This window comes from Neovison vison, chromosome 6 (genome assembly GCF_020171115.1).
Source record: "Neovison vison isolate M4711 chromosome 6, ASM_NN_V1, whole genome shotgun sequence".
Taxonomy (NCBI): Eukaryota; Metazoa; Chordata; class Mammalia; order Carnivora; family Mustelidae; genus Neogale; species Neogale vison.
Genome location: NC_058096.1, coordinates 76416345 through 76439561, shown reverse-complemented (window position 1 = coordinate 76439561; position 23217 = coordinate 76416345). Strand labels below are relative to the sequence as shown.

The window sequence follows — 23217 nt, the reverse complement described above, 5'->3', positions numbered from 1 at the left end:
GAAACCGCGCAGAGTTGTTTCCGGTATCACAAGCCTCGGGTCCAATTCACTTCCGGTTGGAGAGAGTAGCGGACAAGAGCCCGAAAGCGCACGCGCAGCTCCCGGGCAACACTTTTAAGAGCCTCGGGAGACTAGGCTTCGTCCTCCCTTTTCTGTTTCAGCAGGCGGAGCCCGCGCTTCCGCGGGGCGGAGCCCCTTCAGTGCTGACGTTGGCAGCCGAACCCGAAGTAGTTCGAGGTTACGGACGGCACTGCCCGGTTGTTGCGTTGCATTTCCTTCCTCTTTCACTCCACGCTCCCAGCGGCGGCCAGAGCGGCGGCGCAAGAATATCCCGGCGGCCCGCTGTCGTCTCGCGCGCCCGCCTTTGGCCGGCCAGTCCGGCGTCGTCAGTCAGTCGGCTGCCCGCGCCCCGCTAGCGCTCGGCACTCGTGCTTTCTTAGCCCAGGCCCAGCGGCCGGAGCTAGTGCCCCGCCTGAGAGCCTCCTAGCTCCGGCGGCGCAGGCACCGGGAGCAGAGCGTCGCGGCGGCCCAAGGGGAGGCGAGCGTGCGCGTCCAAGGGGTGCCGGGGGCAGGTGGTGGGGCCGCGAAGATGGTCGCCAAGCAGCGAATCCGTATGGCCAACGAGAAGCACAGCAAGAACATCACCCAGCGCGGCAACGTAGCCAAGACCTCGGTAAGGAACGGGCAGGCGCCCCTCGGTCCGCCAGCCCAGGCTCAGGCCCGGGTCGTAGGGCCGCGTCGAGTTCTCCCCGAGACCCGAGGCCAGGGGACCGGGGCCGCGAGCTGGACTCCAAGTTGGCGGAGGCAGGCTGGGGCGGGGTAGGGGAGGTTCGGGAAAGTGGGTGCCGGAGCTTGGTGGTTCGGGAACGCAGGGCAAACCTGTGAATTGAGAGGACCCGGCCACCTGGACCGAGGTGTAGGCAGCAGGAGCCTGGGGTCGGAGCGGGGTTTTGCATTTGAAAAGGGAATCTTCATTTTTACAGAGAAATGCTCCCGAAGAGAAGGCGTCTGTAGGACCCTGGTTATTGGCTCTCTTCATTTTTGTTGTTTGTGGTTCTGGTAAGTGTTTGGGGGCTACCATTGGGTAGGGCTTTGGATGTACGGTTTGGGATGACGTGGTGACCCATAAGTAGTGACTCCTACCAGCGTAGTTCTCAATTTATCTGCCGGGAGCCCCACGTAAGTCTCCTTCATATGAACCGAATTACTTGTCCCACATATGCACAGAGGATGGTGCTCCAGAAACTTCTCACAGGTTGATTTGTGCTCACAGGAGATCAGAAAAAGAGGTCAGGTCCTTAGTTAGTAATGATCAAGTTGGAAGAAATTTAGACCAAAACAAAAAGGCCTTACGGAATGAGAATTCAGAATGTTTCGCTGCCTCATTATCGATACATTTGCAAAAAAGCTTAGGAACATGATGTATGTTATGGACGTTGAACTTAGTTTAATGTGTCCCAGAGTCTAATGTCTTAATGTCACAATTGGGTATCTTTTATAAAGTAAAGAAAGCTCTTGCAAAGAATTGATTCTGTATAAAGAAAACGGATCTGACTGGCAACTTAATATATGAAATAAATGTTTTTAGATTAAAGAAACGTTTGACATATGGTAGGAAAAATAATCAGGTTAACCTGCTGTTAAAGTAATAGATTCTTGCCTCTACAAATTACAGAATATCTTTTCCTCTCTTCATTTATTAATATACAAATTGTTGCATATTAAATTGTTGATATTGAAGTACACGTTTTTGTTTTTTACATTCTGATATTCTAAAGTTACTGAGGTTTCTCTTAAACATTTCACTTTGCCTCCTTCCTAAACTTACTAGTTAGAAGCTTTCTTGATAAATGGCTAAGAGCCAAGCAATTTACATAACCTAAGGATTATCAAATTTCAGCTTTGTGAGAATGAGGAAACATGATTATATTACAGGCCAGACCTTAGAAGGACACTTAATATTTTAGGGATAAATCAGAATAATTCTATGCTAGAAAACCTGTTTGCTTTGGTGCTTGAAGTTCTTTCTGAAATGATTGCGTATTGCAAAATCTCTTGGACATTAAGACATAAAATTCAAAGAGGCTGAAATTTAAAAATATAATTTGACATTCAGTTGTTTAGAATAGGCTTGTCTTTATTTTTTTTATTTCAGTGAAGTTGCATAGCATTTACAAGTAACTGAAAAGGTGCTCTTGGGTTCTTGTGAACTACCTTAATAAGTATTTATCGTGCCAGACCTATTTTATTCAAAGCATGCTTACTAAAACATTTGCTCTTTCTCTTTACAGCAATTTTCCAGATTATTCAAAGTATCAGGATGGGCATGTGAAGTGACTGACCTTAAGATGTTTCCATTCTCCTGTGAATTTTAACTTGAACTCATTCCTGATGTTTGATACCCTGGTTAAAAACAATTCAGTAAAGCATCCTGCCTCAGAATGACTTTTCATATCATCCTTCATTTGTCATTCCAAGGTTTCTTCACAGGTCATTCCAGGTTTTCTAGTCCATACCACAGTGCCTTGCAAAAGCACCACATGAATAAAGCAATAAAATTTGATTGTTAAGCTACAGTAGTGGACCCTACTTATTCAGTCAGTAAAGAGTAAATTTTTTTAATGTGGTTATTAAAACAGTATCCAATATAGATAATTAGATTAAATTTATGTAGACAGGGTCTAGATTTTGTTAACCCTAATGTGTAAATGCAATTAGCTTAATTTAAAATTTGGAGTTATAATTTTTATATAGCTAGGCACTTTATTACTGTATCTTGAATTGAAAGCACACTTCCGTATAGGGTCATGTAACAGTCCTTTAATAAAGTGCTTATAATGGAACAACTACACAGTTAGCCTAGTTTCCCATAACCTTTAGCACCTAAATTTTTTAAAAGCTTAATATAAAAGGAGATGCTTATAGCTACAACATCTATTTTAACAATATTATTTCTGTTACACTACCTTGGATTTTGCATGAGTAATTATACTAACCTGAAATGCCATAAGAAAACAACTTGATTGAGCATTTTGTAACTTAATTAGTCAATTTATTTTCACCAAAAGCTACCGTGGTGGAGTAAAGTCGGGAAAGTATGTCACCATTAAATTCACCAAAATTATTTTAATATATCAAAGGGGTCTACTATGCTAGACAACATTTTAGGGAAAAATACTACTAAAACTGGGTGTCTCATCGGGACATACTGATGAGTCCAATGTGCCATAAAACATCTTAGCACATGAATAGCACTTTTAATACCAAAAAAGGCACATCAACTAAAAACTTAGTTTGGAAATAATTTTCTAGATCTATGATTAAAATTTTGTTAGGGTACTAGATACATCAGACTAAAGTGCCATCTGGAATTAAAATGGATTTACTGATAAGGATCAGTGTTTAGTCTTCCCTTTGTTTTGTAATTCTATAGGTTATGATCAAAGTTTCTTTTTACTAATGGTAAGGGTGAGAAGGCAGGTTTTGGGTTTTCTGGTACCAGAAAATTTAAAGTTTAGGCTAATTTAAATATGTAGTCATAACTTGATTTAAAAAAAAAAAGGCATGAGAGTGTATCAGTGAATTGGAAAGAAAGCTGCTCATCTGCTTTGTTAATTGTCTCAGGATATCTCTTTTAAAATAAACTCTTAAGAGGAACAGAAGGGAAATCTACCTAGTCATGCACAGTGTGAACCTCAGAGAGAGCTTCTGATACCCCTAAATACAGGGGGAGAATGAGGGAGAGGAGCAGGTAAGAATGTTTAGGAACTTTACTCAAGAACAGGGAAGGAATCAGCTGACTTTGGATCAGCAGGGTTTTTTTCTGCATTATTAACCTGCCTTTCTCACCCAGGAAATCAACCCTACACTTGTTTCCCTCTTTGAAGCAAGTGTCTTGGTTGACTAATTCTATTTTATTGTAACTTTAAAAATTAAAGTTTTTGTTCTAAATTTATAGCAGGTGCCTTATTCTTTGCTTTGAGTGAAACCATTCCATATCCCCTGGTTTACTATAGATAATTGGCTTTAAGATGTTAGGGTGTTTTTTTTTTTTTTTTTAATTGTACGTGTCTTTATTAATTTGACTGTTAAATTGCTATAGCTAGCAATCATTTTACATATGTAAAGTTGCATTCCCTTTGTATTTCATGTGTAATTTCCTAATTGAGTACATTTTATATTAAGGATGGATTATGCATGTTTGGGTCAATGAAAGCTATGTCTTATTTGATTTGTCCTTTAAAAATAAAGTTCCCTGAATATTTGATGCCTTCTAAAAGGAAATGATTTTACAGATTTCTTATCGGAGTGTACTTTTTATAGTTAGTAGAAAATTATTTTAAAGAATGCCTACTATTATGTTGTATTTGAGTTAAGTAAGTACCCAGAGACACAGATTAAAAGTTTATAACTGGGAATAAGTAGCAAGAAATACATTAAAAGCACAGTGAATTAAATACTTCCTTTCCTAGGGTTTATCCTCATCTCATTAGCCAAGTCTCATTCCAGGAAAAATCATAGTTCCTTCGGTCTCCCTTTCCCAGTTGAATTTTATGTCATGCAGTGTTGAACACAGTGTGATAATATTGGGGGATTGTCTACATTATCCAATTACTCTTTGTCATTTACCTTTAACATTTCTAGGAGCCGTCAGTGATTTCATTGTATCCATTGGGTTGTATATAATGTTACTTAAAATAATTGAGTGGGCTTCCAAAATAAGGAAAGCTTTTCATTGTAACAGGATGTATTTGTAATGGGCTTTGACTTAACATCAAAGAAGTGTGTATCTGAATTCAACAGCTGGGCCATTGCTCTTCTCACTGAGATTACTGGGGTTTTGCTGGCACAAAGGAATATCATGGAGATCTGGATTGTGTTCTTGGGAGGTTCATCATCAACAAAATTTTATTGCTCTTAGAGTATCTAAAAATTTAGAGCCTCAAATTTTCCACTTAGAAATTGTTTTGACGTTTGATTTGTCTTTACATACCTTTTGAGTTTTTTAACATAACTGTTTGAGGTGCAAACCAGAACTTGAAGAAGCCAGGAGTTGGGTTCAACAGCAAATTCTCTGTCCCTCCCCTTAGAGAATCATTTCCTGTCAAAACTTCATCCCACTCTAGCTACTTGTTCTGTGTTAGCTTCAGGTTGGATTAGAACAGAAATTTCCTAATTTGAAAAGACCAATAATGAGCAGTAAAGGCTCGAAGCCAAGCTAAAGGGTAAAGTTCAGTTGTCTGGACTCAGTTAATTCAAAATAAGTTCATCTGTAGTACAGAATCCTAAAGATAGAAAGGACATGGGTAGTTTAGTCCAACTGCCCCAGTTTACAGGGGGAAAAAAAATTTCATTTATTCTGTAAATATTGAGCTACGTGCCAGATACAGAGTTAGAGCTGTGAATACAGAGTCCCAGCACTCAAGTTTATCTTTCAGTCCTGTAGTAGAGGGGAAAAGACCGTAAAATGAAGACTATATTTGTGGTTAGTGTTTCAAAAGAAAAGTAAAATCAGATAAATGGTGTCCACTCTCTCAGAGCTCGTTGAGGTAGAGCAGAAACTAGAAGCAAGATTTCCGGACTCAGCTGTATCCCAGAGAAACCATAGGAATGACTGCAGAACGTCCACACACAACACTTCTGTTTTCATGAGCTCTTTACTTCTGCTTTTATGAAAACCAGTAATTTAAAAAAAATTTTGCATGTTGCAAACTTAAAAAAAAAACTTGTCCTTTTATAGATGTAATGTCTTTTGAAAATGAATTTAAGTGACAAATTTACTATTGATATTTCCTGTACAGCACAAAAATAGGTCAAATCAGTAATGTTATTCACTGTAACATATCCAAGAGTACATTTTTAAAAGGTATTTTGTTATATAACCTTACTGTATTTTGTTTTAAAAATTTTCATCTGTGATGTTGAAAAATCAGTCTGGTAGCCCCCCAAAAAAAGAAAGAAGGAAAATGGAGTCATATATCCTACATAGATTCTTTTTATTACAAAATTTTAGTGAATAAATCATGTGTGACTTTTTTTCACAGTGTGAACTTCTACTTTGGGATGCAGATAGAACAAATTTGCAAATTTAAATAAAACTATGATTTCAATGTCATTAAAAGCACTAGTAACAGGTTTTTCTTCTTTTTTCATTGTTATGAGGAAGTCTGAACCAGGGAAATGAAAATAACTGATTTTAGACCAAGAAGGAACTTTGGAAATTATCTTGATTAGCCCTTTTATTTTACACTTGGGGAAATTATGGCCTAGAGAAGTGATCTTTCCCATTACCAATGAACCATTGACAGAACAAGGATTAGATAAATAGTCTTGTGGTGACCTAATTGGCTCTTTTAATACGTTGAGTGCAAAAGAATTCTGATTCTTCTAGAATGTCTTTTTTTTTTTTTTTTAAGATAACATGTTAAAATCTCATGAAACCCTTAAGAGTTCTATGAAGGTAAAATCTGAATACCTACTAAATTTCAGTGGCTTCCTGCTGCCATTGGAATGAAATGTCTCTTTAGCTCTGATTTTTTCAGGAAACTTCACAGCATGGCCCTACCTTTTCAGCTTTGTCTCCCACCGCTTCTCTCCTCAGTCAAGTTAGCCCAAAAAGTTCACTTTTCAAATACCTGTGCTCTAGGTGTTTTTGCTTATTTTCCCTACATTACAATACTACTTTCCCTTCAATGTCTAGCTTAAGTATCACCTCTGTGAAGTTTTCCTATGTCATGGGAATTAGAAACACTCTCTTTGGGATTGATGACTCTGGACCAGTTAGCATTTATTATGTTGCCATGTTTTATTAGCATTCTCACTTTCCTAGCTAGAACATGAAATCCTTAAGAACAAATGCCACATTTTTCGTAATTTTTTCATCTACTTCCACCACCCTTGAGGCTAGTATGAAACCTTTTTTTTTTTTTTAAGATTTTATTTATGTATTAGCACAAGCAAGGAGGAGCAGGAGAGGGAGAAGCAGTCTCCCCACTGATCAGGGAGCCTAATAACGGGGCACAATCCCAGGACGTTGAGATCATGACCTGAGCTGAAGGCAGCGCGTAACCAACTGAGCCACCCAGGGGCCCTGAGGCTAGCATGGAACTTTACACACATGAGGGGAGCTCAACATTTTAGATGAGTGATAAAGAGAGCACCAAATGCCCTATCATATTAGAATAATCTTTAAGAACATGTAAAATAATCCACCCCAATACAAAAGCCATCCCAACTACTTCCAATCTTGGCAACCTCTGCTTGATGGCTGGGCTCAGTGCCATAATCCAAGTTTACCCTTCAAATGAACTCTCTTAGGATAGGCTTGATGTTTGGAAATATATCAACAGTTGTATTTGTCCTTCAGGCATATTTGAGAACCGTTCATTATAAGTGTCATTGAGAAAACTATAAAATGTGCTTTATAAAGAGAGCTGACACCTCACCACACCAGTCTGCCCAGTTATAAGGAAAGAGTCTGACAACACTGTTCAGAGCAGGTGCCCGTGGGCTGTTAGCCGCCCTCTGTCCCAGGCCCCCATCCTATAGCACAGAAAGGGACAAGGATGTCACAGTGGGCACCTTTCTCCAAACCAGCCCACAAACCCAGATGGCTCTGTTCTTCCCAAACCAGATCCAGTCCCTGAAAGGGACAGCTTATTCTCTTCACAAAGAAATTCCCTACAGCAAGGCCATACCACACCACACTGGTGAGCTTTTATCATGTCATGTGGTTACCAAACCAGATCTCCGACATTGGACAAAGGAAACTCTCAGGGCCCACCTGGGAAAACGTCATCCATGCAGCCATGTGGAAAACCACTTAATTCCTGACACCCGGGAGCACCGTGGGACTAGGATGAACCACCAAGATTCACGAGTTTGTGTTCTGTCTGACACTTGAGCCACCAATTAATGAACAACTGTAGATGCCAAGGTTCAAATGCGTCTGGGATTGAGATAGAGCTAACAAAGCCCAAATCATAAAGATAAACACTGGCAATATCCAAGCATATTTCCACCTAGTTCCACCCTCGGTTACAGGTGCACAACTTCCTGTTAACCACAGATGGATTACATGAAGAAGGAAGGTCTAACATTCATTTCTGCTTGATTGAGAACAGCATCAGAATGCTTTTCAAGGGCCACCTGGCTGGCTCAGTCAGTAGAGCATGTGACTTATTCACAGGGTTGTGGGTTCGAGCCACACTTGGTGTAGAGATTAGTTAAAAATAAAACCTTTAGAGACGCTTGGGTGGCTCAGTCGGTTAAGTGTCTGCCTTTGGTCAGGTCATGATCCCAGTGTCTCGGGATCGAGTTCTGCATGGGGCTCCTTGCAGAGTGGGGAGACTGCTTCTCCCTCTCTCTCTGCCTGCCACTCACCCTGCTTGTGCACTTTCTCTCTGTCAAACAAACAAAATAAAATAAAATCTTTAAAAAAAAAGAATGCTTTCCAAGGCCAGATCCCTTTCTTTTCTAAACATTATGTTAAAGCCCATCTGTACTGACAAGTACCTGCAGGGAAAGTGGACCAACAGAGTTTAATAACCAGCCTATGTCAATGGTCTTATCTATTATTCAGAGTGGGGCCAACAGACCCACGGTAACCTGGAAGTCTGTTAGGAATATAGAATCTTGGGCCTCACCCAAGGCCCACTGTATCAGAATTTTCATTTTCACAGGATCCTTAGGTAACCCATATACAAATTAAACTTTGAGAAGTGCTGAAGAGGTCTCAGAGTTCTGGTTCTGAAATGGATACCTAACTTCCTTGGGTCTTATTCTCTTTGGCTACAGAAAAGAAAGCACTTACCCTCCTGTTTGATGCAACTGTTGTGAAAACTTGATGGTAAAAGCACTTTGAAAAGCTAAAATAATCTACATAATAAGATCCACTAATTTTACAAACTGCAAAAACAAGCTATCTCCCATAGGCTGAGGGGCCTTCCTTGTTGAAAACAGAAAGTATCAGTAGCCTCTGTATTGGACTTGGCAGAAGTCACCTACTTCTTAGGGTCACTTGCTATTCATATATCTTGAACTAAATCTCCCTTTCCCAATCTTCTGCCTTCTGAATGGCTTTTCAAAACTTACGGGACTGTGAATCCTATCCAGCTAATCAGGATTGGAATAAGAAGACATATTATATTTGGAAAGCTGAAGAGAAACCGGGGGGTACATGGGTCTCAAATGAGACTGAGCCACCAGGCATCCCACCTTCGCTCATTTTAAAAATAAACATAGGTGATGGGCATTAAGGAGGGCACATAATGTGACGAACATTGGGTGTTATACACAACTGACGAATTATTGAACACTATGTCTGAAACCAATGACGTATTTTTTTATTAACATATAATGTATTATTTGCCTGAGGGGTACAGGTCTGTGAATCATCAGTCTGACACATCCCAGAGCACTCACCATAGCACATACTCTCCCCAGTGTCCATAACCCAACCATCCTCTCCCCTCCGCCCCCACTCCCCACCTCCACCACCACCTCAACCCTCAGTTTGTTTCCTGAGATTAAGAGTCTCTTATGGTGGGACACCTGGGTGGCTCAGTGGGTTAAGCCTCTGCCTTTGGCTCAGGTCATGATCTCGGGGTCCTGGGATGGAGCCCCGCATGGGGCTCTCTGCTCAGCAAGGAGCCTATATCCCCCTCTCCCTCTGCCTGCCTCTCTGCCTACTTGTGATTTCTTTTTCTCTGTCAAGTGAATAAATAAAAATCTTAATTAAAAAAAAAAAAGAGGCTCTTATGGTTTGTCTCCTTCCCCGGTCCCATCTTGTTTCATTTTTCCCTCCCTACCCTCCATGACCCCCTGCCCTGCCTCTAAAATTCTTCATATCCGAGAGATCATATGATAATTGTCTTTCTCTGATTGACTTATTTTGCTCAGCATAATACCCTCTAGTTCCAACCACATAGCTGCAAATAGCAAGATTTCGGGGTTTTTGATGGCTGCGTAGCATTCCATTGTATATATATAATATATACCATATCTTCTTTATCCATTCATCTGTTGGTGGACATCTAGGTTCTTTCCCTAGTTTGACTATTGTAGACATTACTGCTATAAACATTCAGGTGCACGTGCCCCTTTGGATCACTACTAATGATGTATTATATGTTGGCTAATTGAATTTAAACAACAACAAAAATTTAGATTTACAGAGAAGTTGCAAAGATAGTACAGACAGTTCCTTTGTACACTTCACTCAGCTTCCCCTAATGTAAATGTCTTATGTAACCATGGTACACTTGTCGAAAATAAGACATTAACACTGGAGCAATACTATTAACTAGATTAGGACTCTGTTTGGATTTCACCAGTTTTACTACTAATGTCCTTTCTCTATTTTAGAATCCAGTCCAAGCTACCACATTGCAATTTAGCCCTCATTCCTTTTTTTTAATGAGTAAACTGCACCTAATATAGAATATTATGCTCTGGAGTTTTAAATATTATAATTGTAAAAAATTTCCAATATACACAAAATAACATGAGATGTCTACATGTCATCATCAATATGCCACAGTTGTTAAAAATTTGCCATATTTGCTTTAAATCTCTTTTTTAAGTAGAAATAAAATGTTAAAGATACAACAAATACACCCTTTGCCTTATGAAGTCAATGTAGGCAATGCTTATGCATTTTTGTACCCTTACTACACATATATAAATTCATAAACAATACATATTCTTGTGAACTTTTAAGATTTACATAGGTAGTGTCAAACTGTACATTTTATATGCAATTTTACTTTTTACTCAGCATAATTTTGAGGTTTCCCCAGTGGATCTGATTCTTTCATTTTAGTATATGTGCTGCCGAAGCGAGCACTGATTCATTCATTTTAATTGCCACATGGAGTTTACCTATTTTGAATAAGCCACACTTACGTGTCCAGACTCCTGAGAGATGTTTTTATGTGTTCACTGTTACACTCTGGGCTGCAATGAATGTGGATAATTATACCTTATTTCCTCTTTTTAAATTTTTTAAAAGATTTTATTTATTTATTTGAGAGAGAAATCACACAAGCAGGGGGAGCAGCAGAGGGAGAAGGAGAAGCAGGCTTCCTGCTGAGCAGGGAGCCTGATGCGAGTACTCTATCCCAGGACCCTGGGATCATGACCTGAGCAGAAGGCAGACGCTTAACAACTGAGCCACCCAGGAGCCGCTAAACGTTGGCTCCTTGTATAAGTATATGGAGAATTTTCCTAGTCTAAAAGTGGAACTTAAAAAAAAAAAAAGATTTTACTTGTTTATTTTAGAGAGAGAAGGGGTAGGGGCAGAAGGAGAAAAGAATCCCAAGCAGACTCCCCACTCAGTGTAGGGGGGAGCCAAAAGCAGAGCTTGATCCCATGACCCTGAGATCATGCTCTGAGCCAAAATCAAGAGTCAGGTGCATAACTAACCAAGCCACCCAAGCACCCCTAGAAGAGAAATTTCTGAGCATGAGGTATATGCATCTTCAGATGTGTTAGGTATGGTAAATTAACTATCCAAAAAAGATTGTGAAAAATTAAGTTTCCATCAGCAATATGTAAGAGTTTTTATGTCCTTGAGAGCTCACTAAAACTTTATCTCATCAGACATTAACTTTTGTCCTTTTAAGAAGAGGGTAAGTTGATTCAGAGTTGTTTTAATATGCATTTCTCTGGTTACTAGCAAGGTTGAGCAACTTTTCTTTTTTTTTTATTTTTAAAGATTTTATTTATTTATTTAACAGAGAGAGATCACAAGTAGGCAGAGAGGCAGGCAGAGAAAGAGGAAGAAGCACACTCCCTGCTGAGCAGAGAGCCCAGCCAGGGGCTTGATCCTAGGACCCTGAGATCATGACCTGAGCTGAAAGCAAAGGCTTAAACACACTGAGCCACCCAGGCGCCCTTGAGCAACTTTTCAAGTGTGGCTCTAGACTCATTTGCATTTATTTATTTATTTATTTATTTTTCCACTTTGTTCCTTTGTGACCTTGGGAAATCTTTTCAATTCTATTTCTTCAGTTACAAAGGAATTAAATGGGCAAATGTAGATAATGCACATAGAAAAGAGACTGGCATAACAGGGTGTCCCAAATTCACCTGAGATACTTCCTTCCCTAGACTTGGAACTGTCATCTATGGTTCTTTTTACCAGGATACCAGGATATGGTATTTAGAGATTACAGTCTAAACCCTAGGGGAGTTTTTTGCAACTGTGTTCTCATTGTTACTAAGACTATTAGTGAACAAAACTAAAAAAATAGGTATTTTTAAGGGAAAGTACATCATGATTTTATATTGGTATTTCAAATTCAAACTTAAGATGACAGGTTTTCACTAGTTTCTTGAATTTTATATTTGCATTCTTTTTTTCCCCCTTAAATTGAAAATCTTGGTTCCTAACAGCAATAATGTGATTGCTTAGTCACTTTATCCTACTAAATACACTATAATTTCAAAATATGACAATTTTATTAACAATATGGCTATTGGAAGCAGTTTCTAAAAATATATTTATTTATCTTTGAAGTCCTTTTTGTCGTTGCAGTATTTCATGAGGGATATAGAGCCAAATTATTAGCCTTTATTTGTATGTATGTCTGTATTATGTATGTATGTACGTTTCACAGTGCTTGGGTTTTATTTAACATCATGTTCACGACCGGAGGCCAGCTTGGAATCCACAGTCAGGACAGAGTCACATGGTCTGGGGCCCACCGGGACGCCTGTTCTGCCAGTCTACCTTGTGCTGACATAAGCCAAGGGGCCCCCATGAAGCAGGCACGGAACTCAGTTCACTTGCAGGTTTTTAGAGCCCTTGTAAAACGGATCCCCAAAGTAGCCGCTTCTCCCGGAAAACTGCCCGCGGTGGTGCGGTGGGCCAGGGTGGGCTCCCAGGAGCTGGTCCTCCTTGGTTGTGGTCTAAGCTTGTCCCAAGCTCTCCCCGGGGCCCCTTTCCCCATGAAGAAGGTGATGGCAAAGTTACGCTTGTATCAGTCTCGGTTATAATACACGTGCTTCAGAACATTTTTACTTAGAAATCCCTTGTAAAGGTCAGCCATTTCTTCGGCGTGTCGTGTTGCTTTATGACCGGATCCAACTCTCAGTTCCAGTCCTTTCTCCGTTAGTCTTGAGTGAATAAATTCGTCTTTTTCCTTATGAAATGTCGAGTTCTGGTTTGCCCGAAGCTGTTGGAGCCATTCTTGTGTTTCTTGCCCTCCTCGTCTTGGCTTTTGTTCCAACGGTGATTCGTCTTCGGGGAAGTAAGAGTGAACGGGCCGAGGGCTTGGATGTTTACTGGGGGTCTTACCCACTCACGGCCAGATTTTCTAGGAGGGCAGAGAGCGCAGACCCGGCTGGAGAGCGCAGACCCGGCTGGAGGCCGCCTCCCTGCGCTCTGCGCCACGCTCGCTGGGAGCTGACCGGGCCGCGAAGCCTGGGCGCAGAGCCGAGGCAGAAGGGCCCTCCCCTGGCCGCCTCGGCTCACGACAGCAGATGACTAGCTTCTAAATCGTCTGAAATTTCTCTGTGCGATTGTGCCACTACCTTGATATCCAATTAGGCTCACTCGTCCCATTTGACTTTGCTTTTCAGGATTTGTTTTTTTCAAAAGCAGCTTTTTGGAGATGTAGTTCGCAAATCATTCAATTCACCCATTTAAAGTATGCCCTTAAGTCGTTTTCAGCGTGCAATGAGTTGTGCAATGATCACCATGGTCAGATTTTCATAACCTCAAAAGGAAATCTAGTATTTCTGGGCTTTGACCACTCAACATTCCCCGCCATCCCCCACGCCATAACCTAATGCAACCACTAATTTCTTTTGTCTCTATATTTGCCTATTATGGACTTCTCATATAAATGGAATTGTTGACTATGTGGTATTTTGTAACTAGCCTCACACATGTTGTAGCATGTATCAGCACTTCCTTCCTTTTTAAGGCTGAACAATATTCCAGTATAAGGATATGCCAAATTTTGTGGATCCACTCACTATTTAGTGGAGATTTTAGTTTTTTTGCACCTTTGACTCTAACGAATAATGTTGTTATAGACACTTGTGTACAAGCATTTGCGTGGACATATGTTTACATTTCTCTTGGATATATACTTAACAGGAGAATTGCTTGTCAAATGGTAACTCTATGTTTTAACTTTTCTGAGCACCACTAGAGTGTTTTCCAAAGTAGATGCACCACTTTACATATCAGCAGTGTATAAAGATTCTAAGTTCTCTACATCCTTGTCAACCTTTGTCAAAGAATGTCAACATCCTCTGTTATTAACTTTTTTATTCTAGCCGTCCTAATGGGTATGAAGAGTTATCTCATTTGTGGCTTTGATTTTCATTTCCAGGATGGCTAATGACTTTCATATGCTTATTGGTTATGTATATATCTTCTTTTTTTTTTTTAAAAAAAAGGACCCTGGGATCATGACCTGACCTGAAGGCACAGGCTTTAGCCACTGAGCCTCCCAGGTGCCCATTACATATCTTCTTTAGTGAAATATTTTTGGAGATCCTTTGCTTAGTTTGCTTTATTAAGAATACTTAATAGTGGCGCCTGGGTGGCTCCGTGGGTTAAGCCTCTGCCTTCGGCTCAGGTCATGATCTCAGGGTCCTGGGATGGAGCCCTGCATCAGACTCTCTGCTCAGCAGAGAGCCTGCTTCCCCCTCTCTTTGCCTGCCTCTCTGCCTGCTTGTGATCTCTCTCTCTGGGTCAAATAAATAAATAAAATCTTAAAAAAAAAGAATACTCAATAGAGGGCACCTGGGTGGCTCAGTGGGTTAAATATCTGCTTTTAGCTCAGGTCATGATGCTAGGTCCTGGGATCAAGTCCCACATTGGGCTCCCTGCTCAGCATAGGACTGTATGCTCAGTGGGGAGTCTGCTTCTCTCTCTTCCTCTGCCCTCCCCCCTGCTCATGCTCACTAGCTCTATACATGTCATTGCAAATGGGAAGATTTCATTCTTTTTTTTGGCTGAGTAATAGTCCATTGTATCTATATGCCACAGCTTCTTTACCCATTTATCTGTCAGTGGATACGTGGTCTGCTTCCATAATTTGGTTACTGTAGATAATGCTACTAAAAACAACAAGGTGCATTTATTCCTTTGAATTAGTATTTTTGTATTCTCTGGGGAAAGTAGTGCAAATGCTGGATCATAGGGTAGTTCTAGTTTTTAACTTTTTGAGCAACCTCCATAGTTTTTTCTACAGTTGCTGCATCAGTTTGCATTTCCACCAACACTGTAATCAGGATTCCTTTTCCTCCATATCCTCGCCAACACTTACTGTTTCTTGCGTCTTTGATTTCAGCCATTCTGACAGGTGTGAGGTGATAGCTCATTGTACTTTTGATTTGCATTTCCCTGATGATGAGTGATTTCAAGCATCTTCTCATGTGTTGGTTGGCCATGTCTTCTTTGGAGAAATGTCTATTCATGGCTTCTGCCCATTTTTAAATTGGATCATTCATATTTTGGGTGTTGAATTTTATAAGTTCTTTATATATTTTGGGTACTAACCCTTTATTAGGTATATTATTTGCAAGTATCTTTTCCCATTCAGGAGGTTGCCTTTAAGTTTTGTTGACTGTTTCCTTCATTGTTCAGAAGCTTTTTATTTTGATGTTTATTTTTGCTGTTCTTTCCCTTGACTCAGGAGACATATCTAGAAAAATGTTGCTCTGGCCACCATCAGAGAAATTAGTGCCGGTGCTCTCTGTTAGAGTTTTTTTGGTTTCAGTCCTGATATTTACATCTTTAATCTATTTGGAGTTTATTTTTGTGTGTGGTGTAAGAAAGTGATCCAGTTTCATTCTTCTTCATGTGGCTGTCTAGTTTCCCAACACCATTTGTTGAAGAGACTTTTTCACCTTATATATTCTTTCCTCCTTTGTTGAAGATCAATTGACCATATAATTGTGGATTAATCTCTGAGTTTTCTTTTTTTTTAAGGTTTTATTCATTTATTTGGCAGAGAGAGAGAACAAGTAGGGGGAGAGTCAGGCAGAGGAAGAAGCAGGCTCACCACTGAGCAAGGAGCCCAATGTGGGACTTGATCCCAGGACCTTGGCATCATGACTGGAACCAAAAGCAGATGCTTAACTGACTGATCCACCCAGGCATCCCTATTTCTGGATTTTATTTCTGTTCCACTGATCTATGTCGTCGTCTTCTTCTTCTTCTTCTTTTTTAAGATTGTATTTATTTATTTGACAGAAAGAGAGAGAGAGCGTACAAGTAGGGAGAAGCAGGCAAAGGGAGAGGAAGAAGCAGGCTCCCCACTGGGCAGGAGCCTGACATGGGGCTCCATCCCAGGACTCTGGGATCATGACCTGAGCTGAAGGCAGACGCTTAACCAACTAAGCCACCCAGGAACCCCATATATCTGTCTATTTTTGTGCCAGTACCATACTGTTTTGATTACTACAGCTTTGTAATATACTCGAAGTCTGGAATTGTGGTACTACCAGTTCTGTTGTTTTGTTTCTCTTTTTAAAGAATGCTTTGGCTATTCAGGGTCATTTGTGGTTCCATACAAACTTTAGGATTGTTTGTTCTAGTTGTGTGAAAAATGTTGTTGGTATTTTGGTAGGGATTGCATTAAATCTGTAGGTTGCTTCGGGTAGCATAGACACTATGACAATGTTTATTCTTCCAATCCATGAGCATGGAATGTCTTTCCATTTCTTTGTGTCATCTTCAATTTCTTTCATCTGTGTTTTATAGTTTCCAAAGTACAGGTCTTTCATGTTGGTTAAGTTTGTTCCTGGACAGTTTATTGTTTTGGGCGCAATAGTAAATGAGATTGCTTTCTTAGTTTCACTCTCTGGTGCTTCATTATTAGCATATAGGAATGCCACAGATTTTTTTTTTTTTTTAAGATTTTATTTTTATTTATTTGACAGAGAGAGATCACAAGTAGACAGAGAGGCAGGCAGAGAGAGAGGTAGAGGGAAGCAGGCTCCCTGCCGAGCAGAGAGCCCGATGCGGGACTCGATCCCAGGACCCTGAGATCATGACCTGAGCCGAAGGCAGCGGCTTAACCCACTGAGCCACCCAGGCGCCCGCAATGCCACAGATTTTTGAACATTGATTTTGTATCCTATGACTTTACTGAATTCATTTATTGGTTTTAGTAGTTTTTTTTGTGTGGAGTCTTTAGGGTTTTCTCTATGTAGTATCATGTCATTGGCAAATAGTTTAAATTTTAAGACTTCCTTTCCAATTTGGATGCCTTTATTTCTTTTTGTTGTCTGACAGCTGAGGCTAGAACTTCCAGTGCTATGTTGAAAAAAAGTAGTGAAAGTGGACATCATTGTCTTGCTCCTGACCTTAGGGGAAAAGCTCTGTTTTTCCCCATTGAGTATGATGATCGCTGTGGCTTTTTTTGTTATATTGAGGCATATTCCCTCTAGACCTGCTTTGTTGAGGGCTTTTGTCATGAATGGATATTGTACTTGGTCAAGAGCTTTTTCTGCATCTATTGAAAAGATCATTTGGTTTTTGTTCTTTCTCTTATTGATGTGATGTATTACATTGATTTCTGAACATTGAACCACAATTGCATCCTGGGGAAAAAATCCCACTTGATTGTGCTGAATGATTTTTAAAAATGTATTATTGGATTCAATTTGTTACTATTTTGTTGAGGATTTTTGCTTCTATGTTCATCAGAGATATTGGTCTGTGGTTCTCCTTTTGTGTTTGTGTGTGCGTGCGTGTTTGTGTGTGGTCTCTTTATCTGGTTTTTGTGTCGGGGAACACTGGCCTCATAAAATGAATTTGGAAGCTTTCCTTCCTTCTCTATTTTTTGGAATAGTTTGAGAAGAATAGGTATAACTCTTTAAATTTTGTGGAATTTGCCTGTGAAGCTCTCTGGTCCTGGACTTCTGTTTGTTAGGCGTTTCTTTATATTACTGATTCAATTTCATCGCTGGTAACCAGTTTGTTCAAATTTTCTATTTCTTCTTCCTTCACTTTTGGTAGGTTATATGTCCAGGTATTTATCCATTTTCTTTTTAGGTTTCCAATTTGTTGACATATAATTTTTCATAATATTCTGTTACAATTGTTTGTATGTCTGTAATGTTTTTTTTATTTCATTTGTGATTTTGCTTATTTGGGTTCTCTCTATCTCTCTCCTTTTTTATGAGTCTGACTAGAGGTTTATCGATTTTGTTAATTTTTTTTGTTTCATTGATCTGTTTGTTTTCTTAGTTTCTCTATCATTTATTTTTGTTCTAATCTTTATTATTTCCTTCCTTCTGCTGGTTTAGGGTTTTGTTGCTCCTCTTTTTCTAGTTCCTTGAGGTGTAAAATTAGATTGTTTGAGATTTTTCTTGCTTCTTGAGGCAGGCTTGTGTTGTGTTAAACTTCCCTCCTAGAACCACATTTGCTGCATTCCAAAGATTTTGAAATTACGTGTTTTCATTTTCATTTGTTTCCATGTATTTTTTTTAATTTCTTTGATTTCTTGGCTGATCTACTCATAGTTTAGTAGCATGTTACTTAACCTCCATGTATTTTTCCTCTTTCTAGATTGTTTCTTGTGCTTGATTTCTAGTTCCATACTGTTGTGGTCAGAAGGTGCACAGTATGACTTTGATCTTTTTTAATTTGTTGAGGTTTGTTTTGTGGCCTAATATGTGATCTGTTCTGGAGACTGTCTCATGTGCAGTTGAAAAGAATATATGCTCTGCTGTTTTAGGGTGGAATGTTCTGAATATATCTGTTAAATCTATCTGACCCAGTGTGTCATTCGAAGCCACTCCCACTGATTTTCTATTTGGATGATCTGTCCACTGATGTAAGTAGCATGTCAAAGTCCCCAATTATTATTGTGCCACTATCAATTAGTTCCTTTATATTTGTTATTAGCTGCTTTATGTATTTAGGTGCTCCTATGTTGGGTGTGTAAGTAATTATAATTCATATGTCTTCTTTTGGATTGTCCTCTGTAATATTATATAGTGTCCTTCCTTGTCTCTGTTATAGTCTTTGTTTTAAAGTTTATTTTGTACCATATAAGTATTGCTACTCTGGCTTTCTTTTGACATCCATTTGCATGCTGGACGTTTTTTTATCCTCTCACATTCAGTCTGCACGTGTCGTGATGTCTGAAGCGAGTCTCTTGAGGCAGCAGATAGATGAGTCTTATTTTATTAATCCACTCTCTCATCCTATGTCTTTTGGTTGGAGCATTTGTTCCATTTCATTCAAAGTAATTGTTTTTTGTTTTGTTTTGTTTTGTTTTTAAAGATTTTATTTATTTATTTGACAGAGAGAGATCACAAGCAGGCAGAGAAGCAGGCAGAGAGAGAGGAAGGGAAGCAGGCTCCCCGCTGAGCAGAGAGCCCGATGCGGGACTCGATCCCAGGACCCTGAGATCATGACCTGAGCCGAAGGCAGCGGCTTAACCCACTGAGCCACCCAGGCGCCCTCAAAGTAATTGTTAATAGATGTGTATTTATTGCCATTTTGTAATATGTTTTGTAGTTTTTCTCTGATACTTCTCTTGCTTTCGTTTGTGGTTTGCTGGCTTTCTTTAGTGATATATTTGGATTCCCTTCTCTTTATGCATATCTGTTCCTGGTTTTTTTGAACAGAGGTTACCATTAGGTTTTATATAACATCTGTATATAATAGTCTATAGTAAGTGGATGGTTACTCAACTTTGAACCCATTCTTTACTCCTCTCCCCTTCCATGTTTTAGGTATCTGATGTCATATTTTACATTCTTTTATTTTATGAATTCCTTGACTTTAATGAAATACTTATTTTTAATGCTGTTTTGATTTTTCTTTTCACGCTTTCACTTATAGTCTCTCTTTTCTACTCAAAGAGTCCCCTTTAATATTTCCCATAGGGCTGGTTTAGTGGTCATTAACTCTTTTAGTTTTTGTTTGTCTGAGAAACTTCATACCTCTCCTTATATTCAGAATGATAGCTTTGCCAGATGGCTATAGATTTTTTTTTCCCTTTCAGTGCTTTGAATAGATCAAGGCACTTTTTTCTAGTTGTAAAGTTTCTGCTGAATAATTCTCTGATAATGTTATGGAGTTTCCCCCTTCTATGTAACTAACTTATTTTCTCTAGTTGCTTTAAAATTTTTTAATTTATTGCTACTTTTTGCCATTTTAATTACTATGTGTTGACGTGGATCTTCTTGGGTTGATTTTTCCAGGGGGATTCTTTGTTGTCTCCTGGATCTGGATATCTGTTTCCTTCCCCAGGTTAGGGAAGTTTTTAGCTATTATTTTTTCAAATAAATTTTCTTTCCTCTTTTCTCTCTTTCTCTTCTTTTGAGACCCCCATAATGGGAGTGTTATTATATTTGATGGAGTCACTGAGTTTCCTAAGACTATTCTCAATTTGCATGATTTATTTTTTCTTTCATTTGCTCAGCTTGGCTACTTTCCATCACTTTCCAAGCCTGATGTTATAGGGATTTGTCTTCCCTGTGCAGGCTCCCTGTTGTGATAGTCTGTTTCTCATTCTTCTCTGAGACCTGCCTCTCTCTCGGCCATGAATGGCCATGGTCCCTTTTGCTCCCAAAGCACATCTTCACCCTTCTTACTTTCTTCGATGTGGCCTTTTCTCTGCCTTTAGTTGCAGAGTCTGTTCTGTCAGTCTTCAGCTCATTTTCTGGGTTATTTACGCAGATGTGAGTGTTATCTAGTTATATAGGTGGGATGAGGTGAGCTTAGGGTCCTCCTACTTGGCCATCTTCCCAGCCTTCAGATGTGCAAATATATTTTTGAGATAAATTCTTAGAAGTGAGAACTTTGGGTCAAAGAATATATACAGTTAGACATTAACAAATTCCCTTCCATTCTACTTTACATTCTTAGCCAGTATCCCTATGTGGTTACCTGTTATAATGTGCTATATAGGACTGAAAATAACTACGTGTTTTCTCTAGTTTTTTGTGCCAGTCCCATGGTTGTTCCTTTGGTCAAAATGTTAATTATGTTGTTTAAATATATATTTTTATTAATTTTTTAACTGTCTTCCAGGTGGTCATTAATTCATTCCTCTGCTTCCTTTAGCCTGCTATTTATTCCCTCAGGTGTACTTTTAAATTTCACTTATTGTGTTCTTCATCATTGACTGGTTCTTTTTTATCTTTTTTTTTTTTTTTTTTTGGACACAGAAAGAGAGAGATCACAAGCAGGCAGAGAGGCAGGCAGAGACAGGGGGAAGCAGTCTGCCCCCTGAGCAGAGACCTCGAAACAGGGCTTAATCCCAGGACCGTTAGATCACAACCCGAGCTGAAGGCAGAGGCCCAACCCACTGAGCCACTCAGGGACCCTGGTTCTTTTTTAGGGTCTTTTTAAGGTTCTTTTCAAGGGTGTCACTGATGTCCTCCTCTCTTTTCTCAAGTCCTGTGAGTACCTTTATGATCATTACTTTAAATTCTCTATGGGGGGTGGCTCAGTGGGTTAAAGCCTCTGCCTTCAGCTCAGGTCATGATCCCAGGGTTCTGGGATTGAGCCCCGCATTGGGCTCTCTGCTCAGCAGGGAGCCTGCTTCCCTTTCTCTCTCTCTCTGCCTGCCTCTCTGCCTACTTGTGATCTCTGTCTGTCAAATAAATAAATAAAATTAAAAAAAAATTCTCTATGGGGCATATTACTTATACCTGTTTCACTTATGTGTCTTGCTGTGGCTTGGTCCTGTTCTTTTATTTGGGTCATATTCCTGTCTCCTCATTTTCTCTACTCTCAGTGTTAGGAAAGTTAGCTATGTCTCTTGTTCTTTAAGGTAATGGTCTTACGAAGAAAAAGTCCTTTGGTGTCCTGTAGTGCAGTGTCATCTGTTCCCTGGGACCTGGCACTTCAGGGAGCATCTCTCATGTTTGTTGTGTAAGCTCTGCTCTTCAGGCCTGGACACTTTTTCCTTTAGTCCAGTCATCTGCAGAAGCTGCCTTTGCCTGTTGTGGGCCGTGTTTGGTTCCTGCTGGGTGGGGCACATTTTAAGAAGGTATGCACTAGTCTGCCTGTGAAATGAGACCCGCCACCATTGCTGCCAGAACAGAGGTCCTGCAAAAGGCAGGTCTGAAGACACAGTGCTGGTGAGGTTTGTGCCCGTCTTCTGAGAGTGGGGGTGGGGGTTGCTGCAGTGCTGGGACTGAGGCATGACTGGTAAAAGTGGCTCTGCCAAAGTGCAGGGGGCAGGGCTTGGTGTAAGCAAGTTAGGCAGCAGGTGTCCACACTGCACTGGTTCCCACAGGTGGCCTTGTCCTCATGTTGAGGGGAAGGGAGGGAAATGGCACCTGCCAGTTTCTTTGTTCCCAGAGGAGTCTTCCTGTGACCACTGCTTCTCAGGGCCATGCTCTGACATGAGTAAATCATTCTCTGTCTCATTTGCCACATGTGTTTTTCAAATTGCTGCTTCTATGCTGTTTTTCTGCTGGCCATGGAGCTATCTCTTTAAGGTGGGGGGTTTTCTCGTTAAGGTGGGTTTAAGTTTTCTCTAGTTTTTGGCTTCCTCATGCTCTCAGGCTCTCCCGTCACCCACTAATTTTTAAAATTCCAGGCATTAAGTTCTGCTGGTTGCAAGAACTCATGAATTTCAGCCCTTCTTGCTTTCCAAGCCTGATGTTATAGGGATTTGTCTTCCCTGTGCAGGCTCCCTGTTGTGATAGTCTGTTTCTCATTCTTCTCTGAGACCTGCCTCTCTCTCGGCCATGAATGGCCATGGTCCCTTTTGCTCCCAAAGCACATCTTCACCCTTCTTACTTTCTTCGATGTGGCCTTTTCTCTGCCTTTAGTTGCAGAGTCTGTTCTGTCAGTCTTCAGCTCATTTTCTGGGTTATTTACGCAGATGTGAGTGTTATCTAGTTATATAGGTGGGATGAGGTGAGCTTAGGGTCCTCCTACTTGGCCATCTTCCCAGCCTTCAGATGTGCAAATATATTTTTGAGATAAATTCTTAGAAGTGAGAACTTTGGGTCAAAGAATATATACAGTTAGACATTAACAAATTCCCTTCCATTCTACTTTACATTCTTAGCCAGTATCCCTATGTGGTTACCTGTTATAATGTGCTATATAGGACTGAAAATAACTACGTGTTTTCTCTAGTTTTTTGTGCCAGTCCCATGGTTGTTCCTTTGGTCAAAATGTTAATTATGTTGTTTAAATATATATTTTTATTAATTTTTTAACTTCTTGGTAAAAGTTTATGGGTTTATTAATTTCTAATATTTCCATACATA

At 39.9% G+C, this 23217-nt stretch overlaps 1 protein-coding gene across 1 annotated transcript; it reads left to right on the top strand.

Annotated features, from left to right (window-relative positions):
* Nucleotides 1-70: 70 nt before the first annotated feature.
* On the top strand, nt 71-6036 carry SERP1 (stress associated endoplasmic reticulum protein 1). The gene is made up of 3 exons (XM_044251600.1): nt 71-673; nt 984-1059; nt 2292-6036. The coding sequence occupies exons 1-3, from the start codon at nt 590-592 to the stop codon at nt 2330-2332; spliced, it is 201 nt and encodes a 66-aa protein (XP_044107535.1). The 5' UTR covers nt 71-589; the 3' UTR covers nt 2333-6036.
* Nucleotides 6037-23217: the final 17181 nt, after the last annotated feature.